The 20,673-nt window shown below is 39.6% G+C and overlaps 1 protein-coding gene across 4 annotated transcripts in view; it reads right to left on the minus strand.

The window, feature by feature from the left end:
- scube1 (signal peptide, CUB domain, EGF-like 1) overlaps positions 1-20,673 on the minus strand; it is an 85,068-nt gene that overhangs the window by 29,066 nt on the left and 35,329 nt on the right. For 2 of the 4 annotated variants that reach the window (XM_051890886.1, XM_051890888.1), the window contains exons 5-7: positions 11,769-11,894; positions 9,931-10,047; positions 2,036-2,125 (exon numbers count right to left, since the gene is read on the minus strand). In XM_051890886.1, coding sequence (XP_051746846.1) covers positions 2,036-2,125; positions 9,931-10,047; positions 11,769-11,894 — 333 coding nt within the window. The remainder of the gene's footprint in view (positions 1-2,035; positions 2,126-9,930; positions 10,048-11,768; positions 11,895-20,673) is intronic. The other 2 variants (XM_051890889.1, XM_051890890.1) reach the window with 1 other exon arrangement.

The following is a 20,673-nucleotide window of genomic DNA, read 5'->3' on the forward strand; positions in this document are numbered from 1 at the left end:
AAACAATCATTCCTCCATTAAAGACACATTAAAGTCAACACAAAATCAAAAATGACCCTATTTACTTTCAGAATACATGTTCCTGGTCTTAAAGGGTTAGTTCACCCAAAAAAATGAAATTTCTGTCATTAATTACTCACCCTCATGTCATTCCACACCCGTAAGACCTTAGTTCATTTTCGGAACACAAATTAAGGTATTTTTGATGAAATCCGTGAGCTTTCTGGCCAACTGAAGACTGCAATGTTATTACCGCTTTCAAGGCCCAGAAAGGTAGTAAAGACATCGTTAAAATAGTCCATGTGGCTACAGTGGTTCAACCTTAATGTTATGAAGCGACAAGAATACTTTTTGTGTGCAAAAACAAAACAAAAATAACGACTTTATTTAACAATTTCTTCTCTTCTATGTCAGTCTCCTACGCTGTTGATGTTGTAAACACAGTGCAGCGCTTCCGAGTTCTAAGTCAGAACGCCGGCTCAGTATTGGCTGATGCTGTACACTGACGCAGGAGCTGACCAATAATGAGCCAGCGGTCTAATGTAGAACCCGGAAGCGTTTTCAACAACATCAACAGCGTAGGAGATTGACAGGGAAGAAAAGAAATTGTTGAATAAAGTCATTATTTGTGTTTGTTTATTGCGCACAAAAATTATTATCGTCGCTTCATAACATTAAGGTTGAGCCACTGTAGTCACATGGACTATTTCAATGATGTCTTTACTACCTTTCTGAGCCTTGGTTATGAAATTGCTATGTATAGGGAGGTCAGAAACTCTGGGATTTGGAAGCGGTAATAACGTTGCAGTCTATCAGTTGGCCAGAAAGCTCACAGATTTCATCAAAAATACGTGATTTGTGTTCCAAAGATGAACGAAGGTCTTACAGGTTTGGAACAACATGAGAGTGAGTAATTAATGACAGAAATTTCATTTTTGGGTGAACTAACCCTTTAATGTGAATGATTCATCAATGCACACTATTATTATATTAAAAAGTGTCCAATAGAAAAACTTGCTTTGCCTCTACAATTCTCTTTTTCAGTCAAGGGATCAATAAATACACCTTTATAGAGGCAAAAGTCATATCTTTCCATTGACAACCATTTAGTAATAAAAAAATATTGCATTTTTTTTGCAACATATAAATGTCAAAAAAGTGTCCATTTTGGTATGTAACACCCATTTTCTCATGACCATTTGATAAAATGGTCAAACCCTACATTTTTCTCATTGAATCTTGTTTAATTGGAACCAACATTACATTACGAAAGTAAAACAGGTTTGTCATTTCATGTTAACTTTAAAATAGGAAGAGCATGGAGACATTTCTAATGGTGAGCAAATTTACAGAAACTAAGTTTATGGAGTGCAGATGACAGAAGGTAAATGTGGGCAGATGATAAATGCCAATGTTTAATTTTTAAGAACACATACTATTAATAGAGCGTAAAAAATGATGTCAGGCATCTTCCGCAGTGGTACACCACAGCCCACAGCATCCTATGATGTGGAACGGTCTGGACCAACCCTCATGTCATTCTTCCTCCATAAAAACTGGCCATTATTTGTTCAGTATTCAGCCCACAAATGTTCCTCCAGTTCAACTAATCATTGTCTAAAACGGTCCAATTACAACTAAAGTTGAAGTCATAGAGTGAAATGTTCAACTGGAAAAGCGGGGATTGGTTTATTATCCAGTGTAGAGCAATCCAGTGTTGTTTTTGTTGCCGTCTTTGGAAAATGGGAGTGGATGGAAGCGGTCAGTTGTTAGTTGTGTTGTTTTTGTCAAATAGAGAGAAGAGACGGCGGCGCTGAAGACAGTTTAGGGAGAGAGCAAAAGGAACCTTGTCATGTTTGAAAGGACATTTCTCTAATTTGTAGGAGGGTCAGACACAGAAATATCGAACCAGTGACCTCAGGGGGAAGGGCAAAGGAAAGGAAAGCAACTCAAACAAACTAAAGGACAGAAAGAAACGAGGGGGTAGAAGCACAAGCGCCATGGCAACACATAGAAAGAGGAAGAAAAGAGTTACCCATAAGTAGACGACGTTTCACCCGCTTGTCCACATCAGCTACTGACGTGGTATTGAATTCAGAGCTCTCAATTGCAGCCTCATCTTTCTCTAAAACACAAGTGACAGGGGACAAACAGGGAGGAGTAGGTTAATGAGAAGCCCAATGTCCATCGCCCGCACAGACAGCCCCGCTACAGGCCGACCCGCCTCTGGCGACACGTGGACGCCTGGACGCGGGCTGCCTGACCACCTTGGCGTTTGAGCCCAAACCAAAGCCAAGAGGCGTAAAGCCATGAAGAAGCGCAAATAACCCTGTTAGAGTGTTAATCACATGAACAAATAGATAAATAAAAGAATATCAAGATCTCCCGAAATAGGGGGGAAAACGAACATGGGGACGTGGGAGGAGCTTAATAAAAGGGGGACAGGGATTGGACGGGGGGGGCTGAGATTGACAATAAGAAGCTGTTTCCGTTGTAGTTCGTCTTCCATATCAAACGGCCACTTGTTTACCTCAGTGACAGAGAGGACGAGCAGTGGAGGAGGGAGAGAGAGAGAGAGAGACAAGGGATACAGAAAAATAAGAATGGATACAAGTCAAAAGACAAACTGCATGATAATGAGATGACGACAAAACAGGACACTCAGTGACAGAGACGGAGCTGAAAGGAAGATGACACGAGAAGGATGGAGGTCTCATGGTGGGGTCCATGAGAGGAAGGTGGGGCATGCCGAGAGGTGGATGAATGACAGAGTCTGGGGCAGCGCTGGTTGCCTGTTTGTCTATGGAACACATTACAACTGGCTTGGACAGTCGAGTCAATGCAGAAAACCACTTTCCGAGCGTAGGGATTTGCCAGGCGAGTGTTGTGAGGTGGGTAATGGCTTCTGAGCATGCAGATACAAGCACAGAATTGGTGTTAGAGTGGAAGGGGCGGAGCTCTGGGCCAATCCTGAATGGGTGGAGGGCCAATCAGGATGTGGATGCTTGCCTTAAAGGGACAGTTCACCCAAAAATGACAGTTCATGGTGTTCCTAACCAGTTTGACTTTCTTAGATATGTTCACGCTGCTTAAATGAAAGGGGACAGAGACTGTTAAGCTCTTAGAAGACAAAAACGCACCATAAAAGTAGCCCATGTAAGTTTTCTGAAGTGGTGTGATGAAAATGGCTAAATTTAAGTCGCAATTTGCTGAAAGTATTCTTATGGTGCTTTTGCAACTCGGCTTGGCACGGCACGGTATGGCTTGGCTCACTTTACTTTCGGTTTGCTTTTGCACTGCAGTTTAATACCGCTTACTGATTTTGACCCCTTGACGCCACAAGTGTTGCTGGTATTGTCCATAAATAGTTTAGTACCACCTGAAAGTGGATGGGATTATAGAGTGATCATTATAGTTGCACCTAGTGTTGTAGTACTTGAGAGTGGTCTTGGTCTCGAGACCAGTCTTAAGACCATTTTTTGAAGGTCTTGGTCTTGTCTTGGACTCGGTCTTGTCTTGGTCTCAGACTAAAAAGACTCAGGATTTTATTTCAAGACCACAACTACGGGGATATCGCTAAATTGCTGTTGCATTGTCTGATTTCTTTGTTAACATCATTAATTTGATTGGAGTTTTTCAATTGATTACCGTTTTTCAATTGATTGGTAACAACTCTATAAAGTGTCTTATTATTCTAATTGTAATTATTGATTAAAAATAAGACATTTCTCAGGCAGTAAATGTGGATCTTTCAGATGAATTTGAGGAGTGCTAGTCTGGTCTTGGTCATGACTCGTTCTCGACTTGCCTTGGTCTTGTCTTGGTCTCAACCCCCCAAATTCTTGATCTTGGTCTTGACTTGGTCTCGGTTTAGGTGGTCTTGACTACAACACTATGCCGCCTCTACTGCCGTGGATCCGCTCCTCGGCTATGAATGAGAGAAACGTCTGCACCTCGTCTACTGACCACAATACAGCCATTTCTTTTTTTCCAAGTTGCGTGGCCGTTTAAAGCAAGTCGTTTAAAAAAAGTTGTGCGAACAAATGATACTGTGGTGGCTGTTACCGACTTTTTAAATCTAGCAGGTTTGGTGTCTCGTGTTTCAAATCCAGTGATGCTGGTAGTGGCGATTCTCTCTGACCAATCAGTGATCTGCAGTGTTTACACGTCACATATCGGTACGGCTCGCCTGAACCGAGGTGGTACTATTTAAGCGAGCCGTACCGTGCCATATTGAGCGGTACCATGTGATGGAAAAGTGCCAAAAAGTGAGCCGTACCGAGCCGTACCATGCAGTGGAAAAGCATCATTATTTGCATTTGCATACGTTCAAATATGGTGCGATAAGATGCATCACACCAGGTTTAATGTCGCTGACATGGTCAACATGTACTGGTGTGCCATATTTGAATCTACGAGGTCAAAAATTTGAAGCCATATTATAACTTTGTGTGAGGAATGGGCCAAAATTTAAGCCGCTATTTGCTAAAAGTCATCTTATTTGTGTTCGCATACATTCAAATATGGCGTATCATATTTGATGATGTACCATATTTTAACGTAAAAGTCAAAATTGAAATTGCAGACTAGTTTTATGGTGCTTTTTTGTCAATTTTGGAGCTTGACCGCATTTATTTACTTATATTGTATGGAATAAAAAAGCAGCATGAAAAATCTTCCTAACATCTCCTTTTGAAGTCATACAGGTTTTGAATGACTTAAGGGTAAGTAAATGATTTTTTTTTATATGTGGGTGAACACTTCCTTTAAGATCAGGCACTGAAAGTCTGTTTGTCCTCCCCTCTTTAGTCACAGATTGGACTAATGTGCGTGTTTACAGAAATCTGTCTGTACTATTTGTGTGTTTATGATTTGCATGTATACAGACTTGGCTCTGACTGGCCTCTTTAGAGGACTCCACCAATCAGAGGCTGGAGTGAGTGTGATGTCACAGAGAAAGTAAATAAATAAATAAGCAAAGGACAAAATAATCAATAATCCACTACCTCTAATGTGACTACAGTAACCATAAAAAGCACAGGGGTTACTATTAATATTTTTAACCAATAAAGAAGGAAAAACAATGAAACAGAAAGATATTTCACACGGACAAAATCATGCAGGCGAATGACAGCTCGTGCGTTAGTGTGAGAGGACAGGAAGTGAGCCGATAAGGGCAAAAGAAGAAAGCGAGAGTGCGGGGTGAAGGAAAACATGCAACTGGCATGAGGAGGAGGAAAGAGGGACGCTCTAAATGAAAAAAAGAGTGACAGATGAGAGAGGAGTGGAGGCCAGTTTTAAATTGTTTAGTGACTCTTTTTATTCAGGGTTGCAGACGGGGTTGGTTCATGCTTGTTGTGGGGGACAAGGACGAGAAGATGCCATTGGCTGGCTGATTTCAGAGAGGTCAGGCAGGGGGCGGGACTGGTGTACAGATTGGCTGGTCAGAGGGGATGTTGTTTTCTGATTGGTGGGGGCTCTACCGCTGATCAGGCTGCAATTGAGAGGTGTGTTTAACCCGTTTTACCCTTTCTTTCTTGCATTCGTTAGTAGATTTGCTTATAAACCACTTTATTCCAGTCAGAATCACTCTTTAAATTGCAGACAAGACAGGCAATCAGTAACTTTCACCAGAGAAGCAGGAGGAAGAGCAGGGAGCCCATGAGACACGAGCGAAAGGGGGATCCTAAGGAGCGCTAAACACAGGGAAAGACCAGACCCACACAGCACAGCTAAACACACAGACCACAGCGAGGGTCCAGAGAGACAGAGAGAGAGGAGGAAGAAAGGAGGAGGGAGACAGGGATGGGGTGGGAGCAGTCTCTACACTCCTCTTCTGGTCCCCGCGGCCGTTTGGTGTCGCTCCGTGGAGGCTGGAAAGGAAGAGTTGATTGAGTTTGACGGGAGAGAGTTTGGCTCCGGGCTCTAAGCTGCCAGAGAGAGACGAACCAATCCAGTGTACGGCAATCAGCAGGTACAACAAAACAGACTTTTGCGTTTATGTTTCTGTGGTCAATGGAAATGTGTGTGTACTGTGTCAGTTGACAGTGTAACGCAAAACATGATTGGTCAGGACACAATTATACAAAATAAAGCTGCTTAACAGTATCATGTTCATTTAAATGATGGTAAATAACTATTTAAAGGGACAGTTCACCCAAAAACCAATATTATGTCATAATTTACACACACTCATGTCATTTCTTAATTACATTCTTCAGAAAGGAAGAATTGACTTTCTTCTAGTGTTGTCAAAAGTACCGACTTCGATACCAAGTTGGTACTGCAATTTTAAAAATGTGACGCTTTGAGCGCTGTTGAGCAGATTCGTAAACACTTCTGATTGGCCATTGTGTTCACACGCTCAAAAGATATGTCTGTGATTGGCTACAACGATCGACGCACGGGAGCGTTTGAAAGCAGACGCCTGCTTTGAAACGTTCCCGTATGCATCTGTGTATGTGCTCGGTGAAGAGCGTCATTGATGTCTAATTGCAACATGTTTTTGAAGCGTTGATCATTGTAGCCAATCACAGATGTATCTGTTGAGTGCGTGAACACAATGGCCAATCAGAGGTGTTTACGAATCTGCTCAACAGCACTCAAAGCATCACATTTTTAAAACTGCAGTACCGACTTGGTACTTTTGACAACACTACCTTCTTCAGAAAACTAAAGATATTTTGAAAAATCTCATACAATAAAAGCCAATGGGGTCCAAAACATCAATGGACAAAAACATCAAAATATCTTACAGGTTTGTAATGACATGATGGAGAGTAAATGAGACTTTCATTTTGGGATAAACTAGCCCTCGAAATGTGTACTTCATTAAAACATTTTGCACAAAATATAGTAAAAGAAGATTTAGTTTCAACTGAATGATTTGAGTTCATCTTACGTGGTTGTACATTAAAGACAAAACAGTAGCATAATAAAAAAAAATTTTTCAACCTCATGAGGGCTGCCATTTTGAGATCACATGACAAGCCTAAAAGTACTCATTTTATCTTGGTAAACTTCCTGTTATTGGACATTTTAGATTGCGGACAAATCAACCACATACGTATGACAAAAAATAATGAGCTTTTGCATCCATGCAACTAATTCCAAGACGACTGACAGATTGGCACAACATAAACAAAAAAATGGCCCATTTAAATATACTTCGGACGTCACTACAGCCACTGGAATATCTTGGCCTGGGTGTGAGGATCTGATTGGTCACACTGCAGTGCGGTAAAACACATGTAACATGGAGTGTAAATGCCTGTGCGCTTCACATGACTGATGACCCTTCACTGGCTCACAAGCCCATGTGAGCCCACTAAACCCACCTGCTACACCAACTACAAAGTCTCTATCCCCACATTTACAACGTTTCAGTCCCAGCTCATGTGCACACACTCTGTCTGGAAGGTTTTTATGCTTACGCACACTTTGAGTAATGATACCAGCTGATCTAAATGTTAAACTTGGGGTGTATGTACTCTCGTAACATAAAGAAACGAATGATGTGGTAGCTGGCCTTCAGTTTGAGGAGTTTGAGGAGACAGCAAAGACTCATGAGAGCCAAATGACATAAAAGAAAGATGCTCTTTGGAAGTTTTTCCTTAACTTAAGCACACATGCTGGCATAAGAAATTGTAAAAGCCAGTCAAACATTGCAGAAGTCATGAGGTTCACCCTAAGAAAACAAGCATAAAAATTAAACTTACCTGCAGTGTCATTTGTCTTCCCGAATTTCAAAAAGAAAGAGTGAGTTGAGAAAGAAAGAAAAACCCTTTTCTTCTTCATTTCTGAAGTATTGCCCCTGGATGCAGCCGTACCCGCATGGCATATAAAGTTTTCCCTTTCGGCAAATATGGCAGAACTCCATGGGCAGACTGGTTGGCTTTTCCACCATTATCAGGATGATGAATGTGTTTTGCACACGGAGAGTTCAGCGATGAAATTTCCATCATCAAGCACATCTTCCCAAACCGACACAAGTACATATATCTCTCTCTCACCCAACCCACCCTTTTCTCCAGCTTATGTACTTTTGCTAGAGCAAAGATACATCAGAAGTCTCATTTTCTGCTCTAATAGTCAAATGGAGCTGCGTGTGTGTGAGAGAATGAGAGCATGAAAGCCAGAAGAGAAGATGAATGACCAAATTAGCTGTGTCACTCCCTGAGTGTCAGAACTAATGGGCTTTTCCATCATTGAATTAGCCACTAACTGCTAAAGCAAGCACTGGAAATTACCGCCATCCCTAAACCACAAGGATTTGATGCTTTCATGGGCTGGGATTTATAGATGAGAAATATGAGGTCAATCTCAGAGTGTTCTTTTCCCGCCATTGTCATTGACGTCAAATTTGTCATATTTGAATGTACGCAGATGCAAATGCAGCCCTTAATTGTTTTAGATAAAATATTCATTTCTCTTTTCCCACATAGAAAAAGTAGGGGTGCACAGATAATTCTGGCCGATACTGATACACCAAAATTTATCTTAAGATTTAAAAAAGTAAAGTAAAAGATATAATTAACTTTAAGTGAGCATTTTATGACCGCAAAGGTAATCTAATTATACACTCTGGTTTAAAACAACCCAAGTTGGGTTGAAAATGGACAAACCCAGAAATTGGGTTGTTTTAACCCAGCGGTTGGGTTAAATGCTTGCCCAACCTCCTGAGTAGTTTTATTTAACTCAACTATTGTTTAAAAATTACTGTATTGCTTGCTTACCCAACATATTCTGGGTTCATTTTAAGTGTGCAATATAGTAATTTTTAAACAATAGTTGAGGTAAATAAAACTACCCAGCAGGTTGGGCAAACATTTAACCCAACTGCTGGGTCATTACAACCCAATTGCTGGGTTTGCCATTTTTAATCTAACTTGGGTTGTTTTTAACCCGGCATTTTTTAGAGTGAACAATAAACATTTATTAAATTGCTTATTAATAAATGTTCACATTCTGATTATTATTGTTGCCTCTAGTAATTATGTGTCTGATTTTGATTTTGGGTTCATTTTAAGCCAGCCATATAGTAATTTTTAAACAATAGTTGGGTTAAATAAAACTGCTCAGCACGTTGGTCAAACATTTAACCCGACCGCTGGGTTTGTCCATTTTTAACCCAACTTGGTATATTTTTAACCCAGCATTTTTTAGAGTGTAAAAATAGGCAGAAACGTACATGCACAATTAATAAGCAATCTATACAATATACCATGTATCCTTTGAAGTAGCCAATCTCATTTGCATTTGTGTGCATTTAAATATGGAGCATTAAGATCACATCAGATTCATCTGTGAACACAATTGAGATTTGAGACTATTTTTAATGTTTGTAGCTCAACAGCTTCCATTAATTTTCATTATAAGGAAAAGAGACATGCAAATCTCCTTTCATGTTCCACAGAAGACAGAAAGTCATACGGGTTTGGCACAATATGAGTAAATGATGACAGAATTTTCATCTTTGCGCAAACTATCCCTTTAAAGTTTTGCTTACTGAGTGGAGCACGCTACAATTGATATGTCAATGTTTATATATCCCCGAACCACAAGGAAGCAGTTCGTTCCTGGATGCCACATGGGCTGGGGTGTGGGGTGTTCGTCTCTGAGACGTGAGGCCAATCTTTGGGGTTCGCCGTGCCAGAACCCAATGCACTCTCTCACCGCAGCGTACCGGGACCCTCAGTGCGGAAACCGTGATATGGACCATTCGACCGGCCTACAAAGACTTCTTCAACAAACACTCTGTCCAATCTGTCAGAAACAGCCCTGCACTTATAACCCTGGTAAAGCTCACTCACCTCACGCTCATTGTGTAAATACGACAAGGCTGAGGTTTCCATGAAGACCTTTGCTAGAAAAGCTAATCGTATATAAATGACCAGGCAGTGTGTGTTTGTAAGAGAGAAAGTGACTTACCAATGCAGGTCTTGCTGTCCGAATGCAGGGCATATTTCTGATGACATCCACACACGGGCCCCACGTCGGTGTCATCGCACGTGTGTTGGCAACCACCATTTCCATAGTTACATGTCACTGGCAACACACAAGAACTGTGAGGAGGGCTAAAAAGAAAAGTGTTCCACCATGGACACCCCTTTAATCAAGGTACACATGTACACTTCGGTCATGGACAGATGGGGAATAAAAATGCTAAATAAAATGTATATAATATTGTATAGTTACACTCCTAAAAATAAAGGTTCCAAAAGACAGGTTTGCAGCAATGCTACACTCTAAAAATGCTGGGTTAAAAACAACCCAAGTTAGGTTGAAACCCAAGTTGGGTTGTTTTAACACAATAGTTGGGTTAAATAAAACTGACCAGCACGTTGGGCTAATATTTAACCGAACTGCTGTGTTAAAACAACACAATTTGTCCATTTTCAACCCAACTTGGGTTGTTTTTTAACCCAGCATTTTTTAGTGTTCTATGGATGTTAGAGGTTCTTTATAGAACCATCAATGCCAATAAAGAACCTTTATTTTTAAGAGTGTAGCAAAATAAATACGCTTAAGAGGACAAAACACATCCAATACTTTTGTGGATGTCAAAGGCCTTTGGTTGGACAAAGAAAATGTCCAGATATTCCACATCTAATAGGCCTACATTGTGCAATACTTGGACAAACAGGGGTTTCAAGGACTTTGATTTTCCCACTAGTATTAAAAATAGAAGAATGACGAATCATAGATGAAAGTTCTCCAGATGTTCAGGCCAGAGCCACAGCACTATAACTTATACGTCCTTGACAGATCAGTGGCTGAGGTGGTTTGTTTAAGGGGAGATCAGTATTAGAGGACAGACTAAAATCAATCTGTAAACCTGTTGTTTAGCTTTGATGTCACCAGCCGTTTTTCTTTGAGATGTATATTCAGAAGCCACTTGTGGCCAAATGGAAAAACTAAGGGATTTTTCATACCACTTGAAAAGAATCTAAACAAGTGTCATTAACTCGAATGAGATCAATACATACATGATGACATTATAATTTGCATCTACATTAATTATAATTATAATGTGGTCATTTTAAATGTACATCCTTTACTAAAAAGGTTTAGACCTGAAGAAATTAATAGTATTTTTGACAAATGTTTTAAAATGATGTACACTCACATCCAGTCATGACAGTGTTATGGAAAAAACTTTTTTATTCTACATAAGGTTCAATAAAGAGGTTGCCATGTTGAGATCCATGTGACACACATTAAGATTATCAGACGCTTTCAGTTGCAGAATAAAAAAATCAGTCTATGTTTTACTCATTCTCACAGATTTTGTGCTCACACGCACACATAAAGCCGCCTCTCAGTACTAAGTTTTTTTTTCCCACTACTTATTGCATGTAAACAGTCAAATACACACAAAATAATGTCAAAATGCTGGTCTTGGCGTGTATTCGTGTAAACACAGTCAATTATGTTTTAAGTGAACATAAAAAGTTGAGAAAGAAAACGTGCGTCAGGTCTTAAAGTGACAGCAGCCTAATATACCTGCTGCCAAATTATGAGATAATATTAAAAGTATCTATATGGCAGTTTTCCCCCATTGTATCGATGTCAAAACTGTGGCCAGTGAAAATGCTGAGTGGCTAGTAACTTTGGAAAACCATTAGCCACAGTGGCTGGTGAGCAATATATTAATAATTAATATTCAGGTTAGGGGTTACATAACTAACAAAGTACATTTTTCATTTTTAGGAGTCTGAGAGATCGAGGGAGCAATGATATTCATATGATGCTAAGTTAGTACATACATTTGCAGTCACGTTGATTTTCCTCCAGATCAAATCCTGGACGGCATTCACATGCCACACCGCCTTTGGGAGTCTCTCTGCAGATATGGGCACAGCCATGGTCCTTATTCATACAGTTCATCCCGTCTACCAAAAGAAAGACAGAAAGAAAGAGAGAAACCTGAGTTACAGTCATGTAATCTCCCATTACAAACACTCCTCTGACAGGCTCCTGGAGATGAGCGTGTGATTTTTATGAGTGGTGTAAATTAGTTTAATGTTTCTGCCACAGGACCTTTTTTTTTTCACACAGAGAACAACACTGACACCGGTTGACCTGTGGAAGCGCACACAAAGACTCTCTCCACGGACAACATGCTCAGCAAACATCTACAATCCTTTTCTCCTCGTTCATTTTTCCCCCCTTTTCTTCTGAGATTGCAAAATCTCTCCTCCTGTTTCACCCACAGGAATAATTCACCCACAAATGAAAATTCTGTCATTGTTTATTCACCCTCATATCGTTCCAAACCCATATGGCTTTCATTCTTCCAGGGAAGACAAAAAGAGAGATTATGAAGTACATACTGATCGATGTAATTATTGTTATTATAATTATTTATTCTAAAATCATATATTATTATAATTAAATTTCAAACTAGAGATTTCAAGCTGTAAATAAGGGGGGACACCATAAGGTTAAAAACACGAGACAAAAGTCTAGAGATGCGTTTTTGACCTTCTTTAAATGCCACTTCATGTGCGAGACACTGCAAAAGGCACGAGTGCAACGGTTAGTCCATCTTGTACGGATGTGTTTACATTGAAACGCAATGGAAAAGTAGCGTAGTGGAATGGAAAAACACGTTTAATGTGAACATCCCCTAAAAGTATCATAAAAGTGATCCATTCAACTTGTGCACTATATTCCAAATCATCTGACAGCATATGTCGACTATGTGTGAAAAATAGACCAAAATTTAAGCCATTACGCTTATAAATCAAGCATTGCTGTATCAGTATTGTTCTAATTTCAAGACTTTTCAAGACAAGATGATATTTCTTCAGTTCAGCTCTAAGGCTCAACAATTTGATCATATGGACCACTTTTTTTTGGTGATTTTATGGTGCTTTTCTGTGTTTAAAAATCTCAGATTAATGTAATTGCACGGAAAATGACTAGTATATATATATAGAGAGAGAGAGAGAGAGAGAGAGAGTTTTCAGTGTATATATAAGACAGGTCTTTTTCTGTAGAGTTAGGTAAGTTCTCTGCATCTCCTATTATTAGTGGAGTACCTCAGGGCTCTATCTTGGGTCCGCTTCTTTTTAACTTAAATATGCATCCACTGGGGGATATTATTAAGAAGCACAATGTTTCATTTCATTTTTATGCTGATAATACACAGCTGTACCTGCCGTTGAAAGCTGGCGATTCCATTCAGTCTTTGTTGGAATGCATCTAGGACATTAAGAAATGTTTATCGAATAACTTTCTCCAGCTTAATGAGGACAAAACGGAAATAATTGTTTTTGGTCCCCCAAAATTAAGAAGTACTCTCATTAAGGAGCTGGGTAATCATTTCCCCTCAGTTTCCTCCCAGGTTAGGAATCTTGGGGTCATCCTGGACTTTTAACAAATTAATTCTGTTGTTAAGAATAGTTTTTATCAATTGCAGATTATTTCCAAACTTCATTTTTGTCATTCCAAGACTTGGAGAAGGTTATTCATGCTTTTATTACCTCACGCTTAGACTATTGTAACTCATTGTATCTGGGTCTTCCTCAGTCATCGCTTGCATGCCTCCAGATGGTACAAAATGCAGCTGCAAGGCTGCTGACCGGGACAAAGAAATATGTCACCCCAATTTTAGCTATTCTTCATTGGCTCCCGATCTATTTTAGAAATCAGTTTAAAATTCTGTTGTTTGTTTTTAAAGCTCTTAATGATCAAGCTCCATTTAATTTTAAAGATCTTCTTACTCCTCTTTTATCTATTCCTCGCTCCCGTCTAAAAACTGAGGGAGATAGAGCTTTTTCCATTGCCGCCCCCCGTCTATATCTGCCTTGCACCTTCCACTTTTTAAATAAAAATTGAAAACGTATCTCTACTCCCTGGCATTTTAATATTATCATACTCCTGTTTTATTGTCTGTTTTGTTTGGCTTTACTATATATACTTTTTATGTTTCATGACAGAAAGTCATGCGGGTTTTGGACTGACATGACATTGCATAAAATGACAGAATTTTCAATTCAGGAAATGACAAATTTCAATTTGTTCTTTCCTTTTTCTCTGATCTCATAAGTAGAGTACAACAGTTATCTAACACAGCATCTCTCACCGTCCTGAGTGAATCCTCTAAGTTTCCTAAATAAAATGATAACATAAAAGCCCGGAATAAAAGAGGCAGACAAGAAATGACAGAAAGGAACTGTTGGGCTTCTCTAATGGACATCCTCCTCATCTTCAGGCCAAACAATGAGCAAAGAATGTGTATGTACACAAAAGCAAGTCTCCGTGGAAACACGGCGGGTTCTTGCATCTCTGCCCCCTTTGTAGCCTCTTCAGAAGCACTAAGTGCTCTCAGGACAGAGCCTAAAGTGGGCTGCTTTTCTGTCGGCGTCCCAGAGGACACCTTGATGTGCCTAATTAACGTGGACTCTGGAGAGGTCATCAAACCTTTAAACGACAAAGAAATCTGCCACATTTCTCACCCAACAGTGTGAGAGTGTGAAGTACTATGAAACATTTTAAACACCATTACTCTAGGTCAGTGATTGGCAGACTAATATAGTGTGAGACTTGATTGGGCTGCACAGGGTTTGGTGGGGTTTTAACTGTAAGTGTTGGAGATCAAATAAGACCTTCTGCCTGGCTAGTTTTAAATATGCCATACAGCTGTCACAAGAACACAGACAGGAAAGGAAACAAAATATTGACCCCTTTCACCTCAGACTGTCGTTCCTCCATTTGTGTATATCCACAGCAGCACTCAGGAAAAATGTGAGAGAAAATGGCAATTATGGGAAATTTTAAGTGAGTGCTTGTGATGGAAAAAGACAGCAGGCTCATGCACATACCTGTGTTCAATATCAGTATACACTCTGTGTGTGCATGCGCTCTGTTACCCATAAACCCACCACTTAAAATAAGTGCTCTAAAAGCCCCAAATGCAATGTCAAAAGGGAAGCCACCTTTTAAAGTCTAAGGTATAATAATTTATACACCAATTACAGTACAGCTTAACCCAGCATTTCTTCTGGCCTGACAAAACAGTCTCAGATGTCCATAGATGGAGAGAATAGGATAGAATCTGTCTTTGTAGCTCTGAATGTCAACGTAATGAGGATAAATATGAAATAAAGACCTCTGAAGACAGCCCCCATATCCGACAACTCTTTATAAGGGTGGAAAAATTTTGTTTTAGCCCAGTGGCTTAAAGGGAACCTATAATGCCCCTTTTAAAAGATGTAAGAAGTTTCTGGTGTCCCCAGAATGTGTCTGTGAAGTTTCAGCGCTAAATACCCCACAGATCATTTATCATAGCTTGTCAAATTTGCCCCTATTTGGGTGTGAGCAAAAACACGCTGTTTTTGTGTGTGTCCCTTTAAATGCAAATGAGCTGCTACTCCCGGCCTCCTTTCCAGAAGAGGGCGGAGCTTTAACAGCTCACGCTTCGGTTGCTCAACAACAACAAAGCTGGAGAATCTCACGCAGCCAAAATGACGATTGTCAGTAACGGTGTTCAGCCTGTGGGATGTAGAATAAGGTCATGTGGAATAAGGCATTAATATGTGCTTTATAAGTACTAATAACAGCAAATTTTCTAGTAATATGCAAGCTAATAAGCAACTAGTTAAAAGTGAGAACTGTTCCACATACTTAAGTGTTACCAATATTATTAATTTTAAAAATGATTACAATATGACACCTGTAATAGTCTTGCTAACAGGAATTGATTAACTGTTCTCCAAAGTTACAGTAAAATATTGGTTACTAGCTTGTGTGGCAAAGTTTGAAAAGTCTGTCATTTTATGTAACAAATGAATTTCAGTAAAAACCAGTTAACTATATATAAGCGCACATACACAAACACAGCCACAGGCCCCCTTTTTCCCATCTCTTGTAAATGCCATTTTAATTGAAATCTGTCAGACTTTCAATCTCACTCCAAATGCACGATGCTATAGGTACTAAGCCATGAATTTCAATGAGGCTCTTTTTTCACCAGCAACCATTGATGTCCTTCAACTGAAAACAGCCTTTTCCAAAAACCCTCCCCAATCTCTTCTTCAAACACAAGCTTTCTTAACAGCTTGTCACAAGTTCTCTCTCACTCTCTTGCTCTCTCTCTCTCTCTCCCTGCACACACACACACACACACACTCAAGCTTATTAATTACGGTTAACATTAAAGTGGGCCTTTTTCTGGAACCTTCCCCAGCTAACCCAGTGACCCTTAATGATGTCACTGTGACTGGAGAAAAAGACAGTATTCTGGTGTCTATGTGCGTTTCCATTCTCTCTCTTCTTCTGTCTCTCCCTCAACCTGAAGGTTTACAAAGAGCTGGTGATCATACACTGAAGCAAACATACACACTTTAGTCTTTACACCTCTATTCTGACATAATGCAGCTGATTTCTTCAGTGAGAAAAGAGTCAGATAGCAAAAGTGAGAGAAAGAAAATCTGAAAAACAAACAAACAAAAAACAGCTGGACATGGATCAGGACACCTCTAATCTTGCACACCTCTACCAACCAGGGATGGACTGGAAAAAAAAATACAGCCTATGATCTATACCAGTCCATAGCCAGCTGTATTAACTAGTTGACATATATATATATATACACACACACACACACACACGCACATATATATATATATATATATATTAAAGAAATTTAAAATATGTTATATATTCATATATTACACTCTAAAAAATGCTGGGTTAAAAACAACTGAAGTTGGGTTAAATATAGACAAACCCAGCGATGAGGTTGTTTTGACCAAACAGTTGGGTTAAATGTTTGATGAACCTGCTGGGTAGTTTTATTTAACTCAACTATTGTTTAAAATTTACTATATGGCTGGCTTAAAATGAACCCAAAATAGGTTGGAAATTCATTTATTAAACATATTAATAAATGTTAAATTTCAGTTAATTTTAAGTGAGTAATTTTAGTAATTTTTAAACAATAGCTGATTTAAATAAAACTACCCAGAAGGGTGGGTCAAACATTTAACCCAACCACTGGGTCGAAACAACTCAATCACTGGGTTTGTCCATATTTATCCCAACTTGAGTTATTAAGTGATTCATTGAGTGATGACTGACCATTAGTGGTGAACACCTGCTGTTAACAAGCAGAATTATTGAAGGAAAGAGTCACCATTATGGTTATCAGTATTTGCTTTAGTTGGGCTCTTGACTTTTAGTCTTAGATTGTGCTTGGCTGTTGTAACTAAGTTATAGCAGCCAGACAAGCCAAGAGAAAATAGTCAAGACCTCAACTAAAGCTAAAACTGATCACCATAATGGTGACTTAAAATGGTGACTGTTTCCTTCAGTGATTCCGCTTATTAACATCAGGTGTCTTCACTAATGCTCAATCATCACTCAGTTAATCACTTTATCTCATTAACTTCAACACTGCTACAGAGTTAATTTTAACACTCTTTAGTGTGGACTCAAATAAACTCTGAGGAGTGTTAATTTAACACTGGGAGTTTTGCTGTGCAGTCTGAATATATAATACACAAACTAAACTGATCCAGTTCACAAACTCAATGCTCCAGTTGCAGCGGATTATCAGTGCAATGCGACTTAAATGAGCTGTATGACTTTAGAAGACTTAGAAATGTACTACATAAGTCAAATGGATAATTTCCCCTTTGGGGTGAGAAGTCCCTTTAAATGAGTCAGCTTCAGAACGTTTTCTTCCTTTAAATCTTTCTATATTTGCTTTGTATATTTAAACAAGTTTTGACAGCTGGCCCTCAAGTCAAGGGAAAAGTTCCGGTTCTCCTTATAGCCAGTCCATCCCTCCTACCAACATGACTCCACCTGCCACAGTCAAACTACATCTTGAACTGTAAGGGAAAAGACAGAGAGAAAACTATAAAAACAGAGCAAAAGAGGAAACGCAGCAGCTCATGAAGGTTACTTCACCTCAAAAGCTAATATTTAATCACAGTATTTATAACCAGCGGAAGACGGTGGGCAAGACCTTCAGTGCCCACTTGCTGTCAGCACCTCAGCAGTATATGTGCATGTGTTTGTAAGTGAGTGTGTGTGTTTGGTACAGTTCAATCAAAGTTCTTCCACCCTAAAACTGGCCTAGAGAAAGTTTTAGCCATGAGAGGACTGTAATAGTTTTTCCAACATGCTACTCAAAACTCTTCATTTAAAGAGTCGTAAGTCATTCACCATTTTCATGTAAAAAAACAAACAAAAAAAAACATCATCACTAGGACTACAAGCACAAATACGCACATGCTCGTGCCCTTTGACCTCTGCCGTGACCCTGCAGGATTCCACCGTCTGAGCAGGATGTTTGCTAGGGACTCGGGACAGGAGCTGGTGGCCGTGTGCGAGTGAAAGGTCTAAGACACTTTACTTACATGTCCACACACACACACACACACACACGTTGGATGTTTTATGGGGACATTTCATAGACATAATGATTTTTATACTGTACAAACTGTATATTCTGTCCCCTAACACTAATCCTACCCATCACAGAAAACTCTGCATATTAAAAAAACATAATTTTGTATGATTTTTTTCTCATGGGGACCAAAAAAAATGTCCCCACAAGGTCAAAATTTACTAGTATTACTATACTATTAATATATTTGATATTATAATATGGTTTTGCACTTTGCATGTGTTTTTTTCAAAACATTCCTTATTGAAACAGACCCCTGTTTCATAAAAGTGTAGGATTTGTCCCCTTTAAGAAAGGTCTTACTCTAATCTTACCAGAATCTAATGCTCGTGTGCAGATGTGATAATGTGTCTCTATTGGTGTGTACAGAATGTGTGAAAAGGACTGTAGTTGTGTGTGCGTGTGTGCATGTGAGTTTAGGTCGTATTCCTGTCATGTGCTCATAAATCATCAGCCTGCATTTCTCAACCAGCGTCTGAACTGTAGGGGTGGCGCCGAGGTGAGCCAATGCATTAATGATTTTCTCCCGACGGAGAAAGAGAGAGAAAGAGAGAAAGAGAGAGAGACAGGTAGGTAGACCTGAAGCCTGTCATATCACACAGAATAGGCAGAATTCACATTTTTAATAGGACTTTTTTGTTCCTTTGGGAGCTTGACAGATGTGGTCACTATGTACAGTTCAATTTCAAAATTTCTCCTCTTGTTTTTTACAGGAAAAAATAACAGCATGCAGGTTTGGAACGACATGAGGGTGAGTAAATAATGACAGGATTTTCATTTTTGGGTGAATTATTCCTTTAAATATTTAGGAAAGGTTCTGATTCATTCACACTACACTGCCAAACCCATTGGTTACTTCTACCATTCCGAGTCCAGACTGTTGGCTGGGCACAAAAAAAGTAAAGTCCTAATTTACAACCCACCAACAATCGCCAGGATTTCAGCGGTTGAGAAGAATTTACAAGGTTATTATTTTCACAACATGTGGTGACATCTTGTGCCATATTTAAAATCCCATCAGGAGCCAGGGCTTGATTTTCAAACTGGACAGCTCTGGCCAGAAGTACACTCAACAGCACCATCAGATCTTCAGAAAATTCATGTAAAGTCAGATGGAGCTTGACCAGGGCCGGAAAGGTTCCAGAGAAAAAAAAAAAAAAAATAAACAAAATAAAATGCAAGCGAGTGGGCTGATACTGCAATAAAAAATGAATCTACAGTCTGTTTCCATCCAGAGCGGGAATAGAGATGACAGAGAGTGAAGGGTTTACATCCACTAGGTTAGGCTGCTCTGACTCCTTCATCAGTGGCACTGGGCCATTTGGAGCAGAAACTCAATTTATAACTGTGTAAACTAAACAGGGTTCCAAAAAAACAATAGTCACCCTTTCCCAGGAATGTTTGAGACACAGCTATAAAAAAAAGATTAATGAAGAAAAAAATAACAATAATGGAAAAACATCCCTGACGACTATCAGGCTTTATTGTTTCCTTCTGTGTGTGTACTTGTGTATATGTGCTTTACTATTTCAATTCTCACTGAGACAGACAGACAGACCGATAGACTCATAGAGAGATGGATGGATGGATAGAAAGAGGGATAGACAGATTGAGGCATGATAGATAGACAGGCAGATTGAGGGATGGATAGGCAGACAGGTAGATAAATAGATTTACGGAAGGATAGACAGACTGACTGATGGATAGACGGATAGATGGATGGATGGACAGAAGGATAGAGAGATAGACTGATGGATAGACAGATTGATGGATGGATAGACAGACGGGTGGATAAATAGATTTAGGGATGGATAGACAGATTGACTGATGGATAGACAGAGAGGTAGATAAATAGATTTACAGATGATAGACAGATTGATGGATAGACGGATAGATGGGTAGACAGAAGGATAGAGAGAAAGACTGATGGATAGACAGACTGAGGCATGGATAGATAGACAGGTAGACGGATAGACAGATTGAGGGATGGATAGACAGACGGGAAGATAAATAGATTTACGGATGGATAGACAGACTGACTGATGGATAGACAGATAGATGGATGGACAGAAGGATAGAGAGATTGTTACGATATTCCGCATCTGTCTTTTCTGTGTGGAGTTTTTTTTTAAAGTGTCTGTGCAGGGATTGGTTGCTGCAGAGAAAATGTCATTGGCTGAGCCTGCGGTTGCTCCGTTTAAAAAGGGCGGTGCTCCTGGAAGATGGCGAGCTCGTTCTGGCGTTGGCCT

The sequence above is a fragment of the Ctenopharyngodon idella genome, chromosome 4, assembly GCF_019924925.1.
Source record: "Ctenopharyngodon idella isolate HZGC_01 chromosome 4, HZGC01, whole genome shotgun sequence".
NCBI lineage: Eukaryota > Metazoa > Chordata > Actinopteri > Cypriniformes > Xenocyprididae > Ctenopharyngodon > Ctenopharyngodon idella.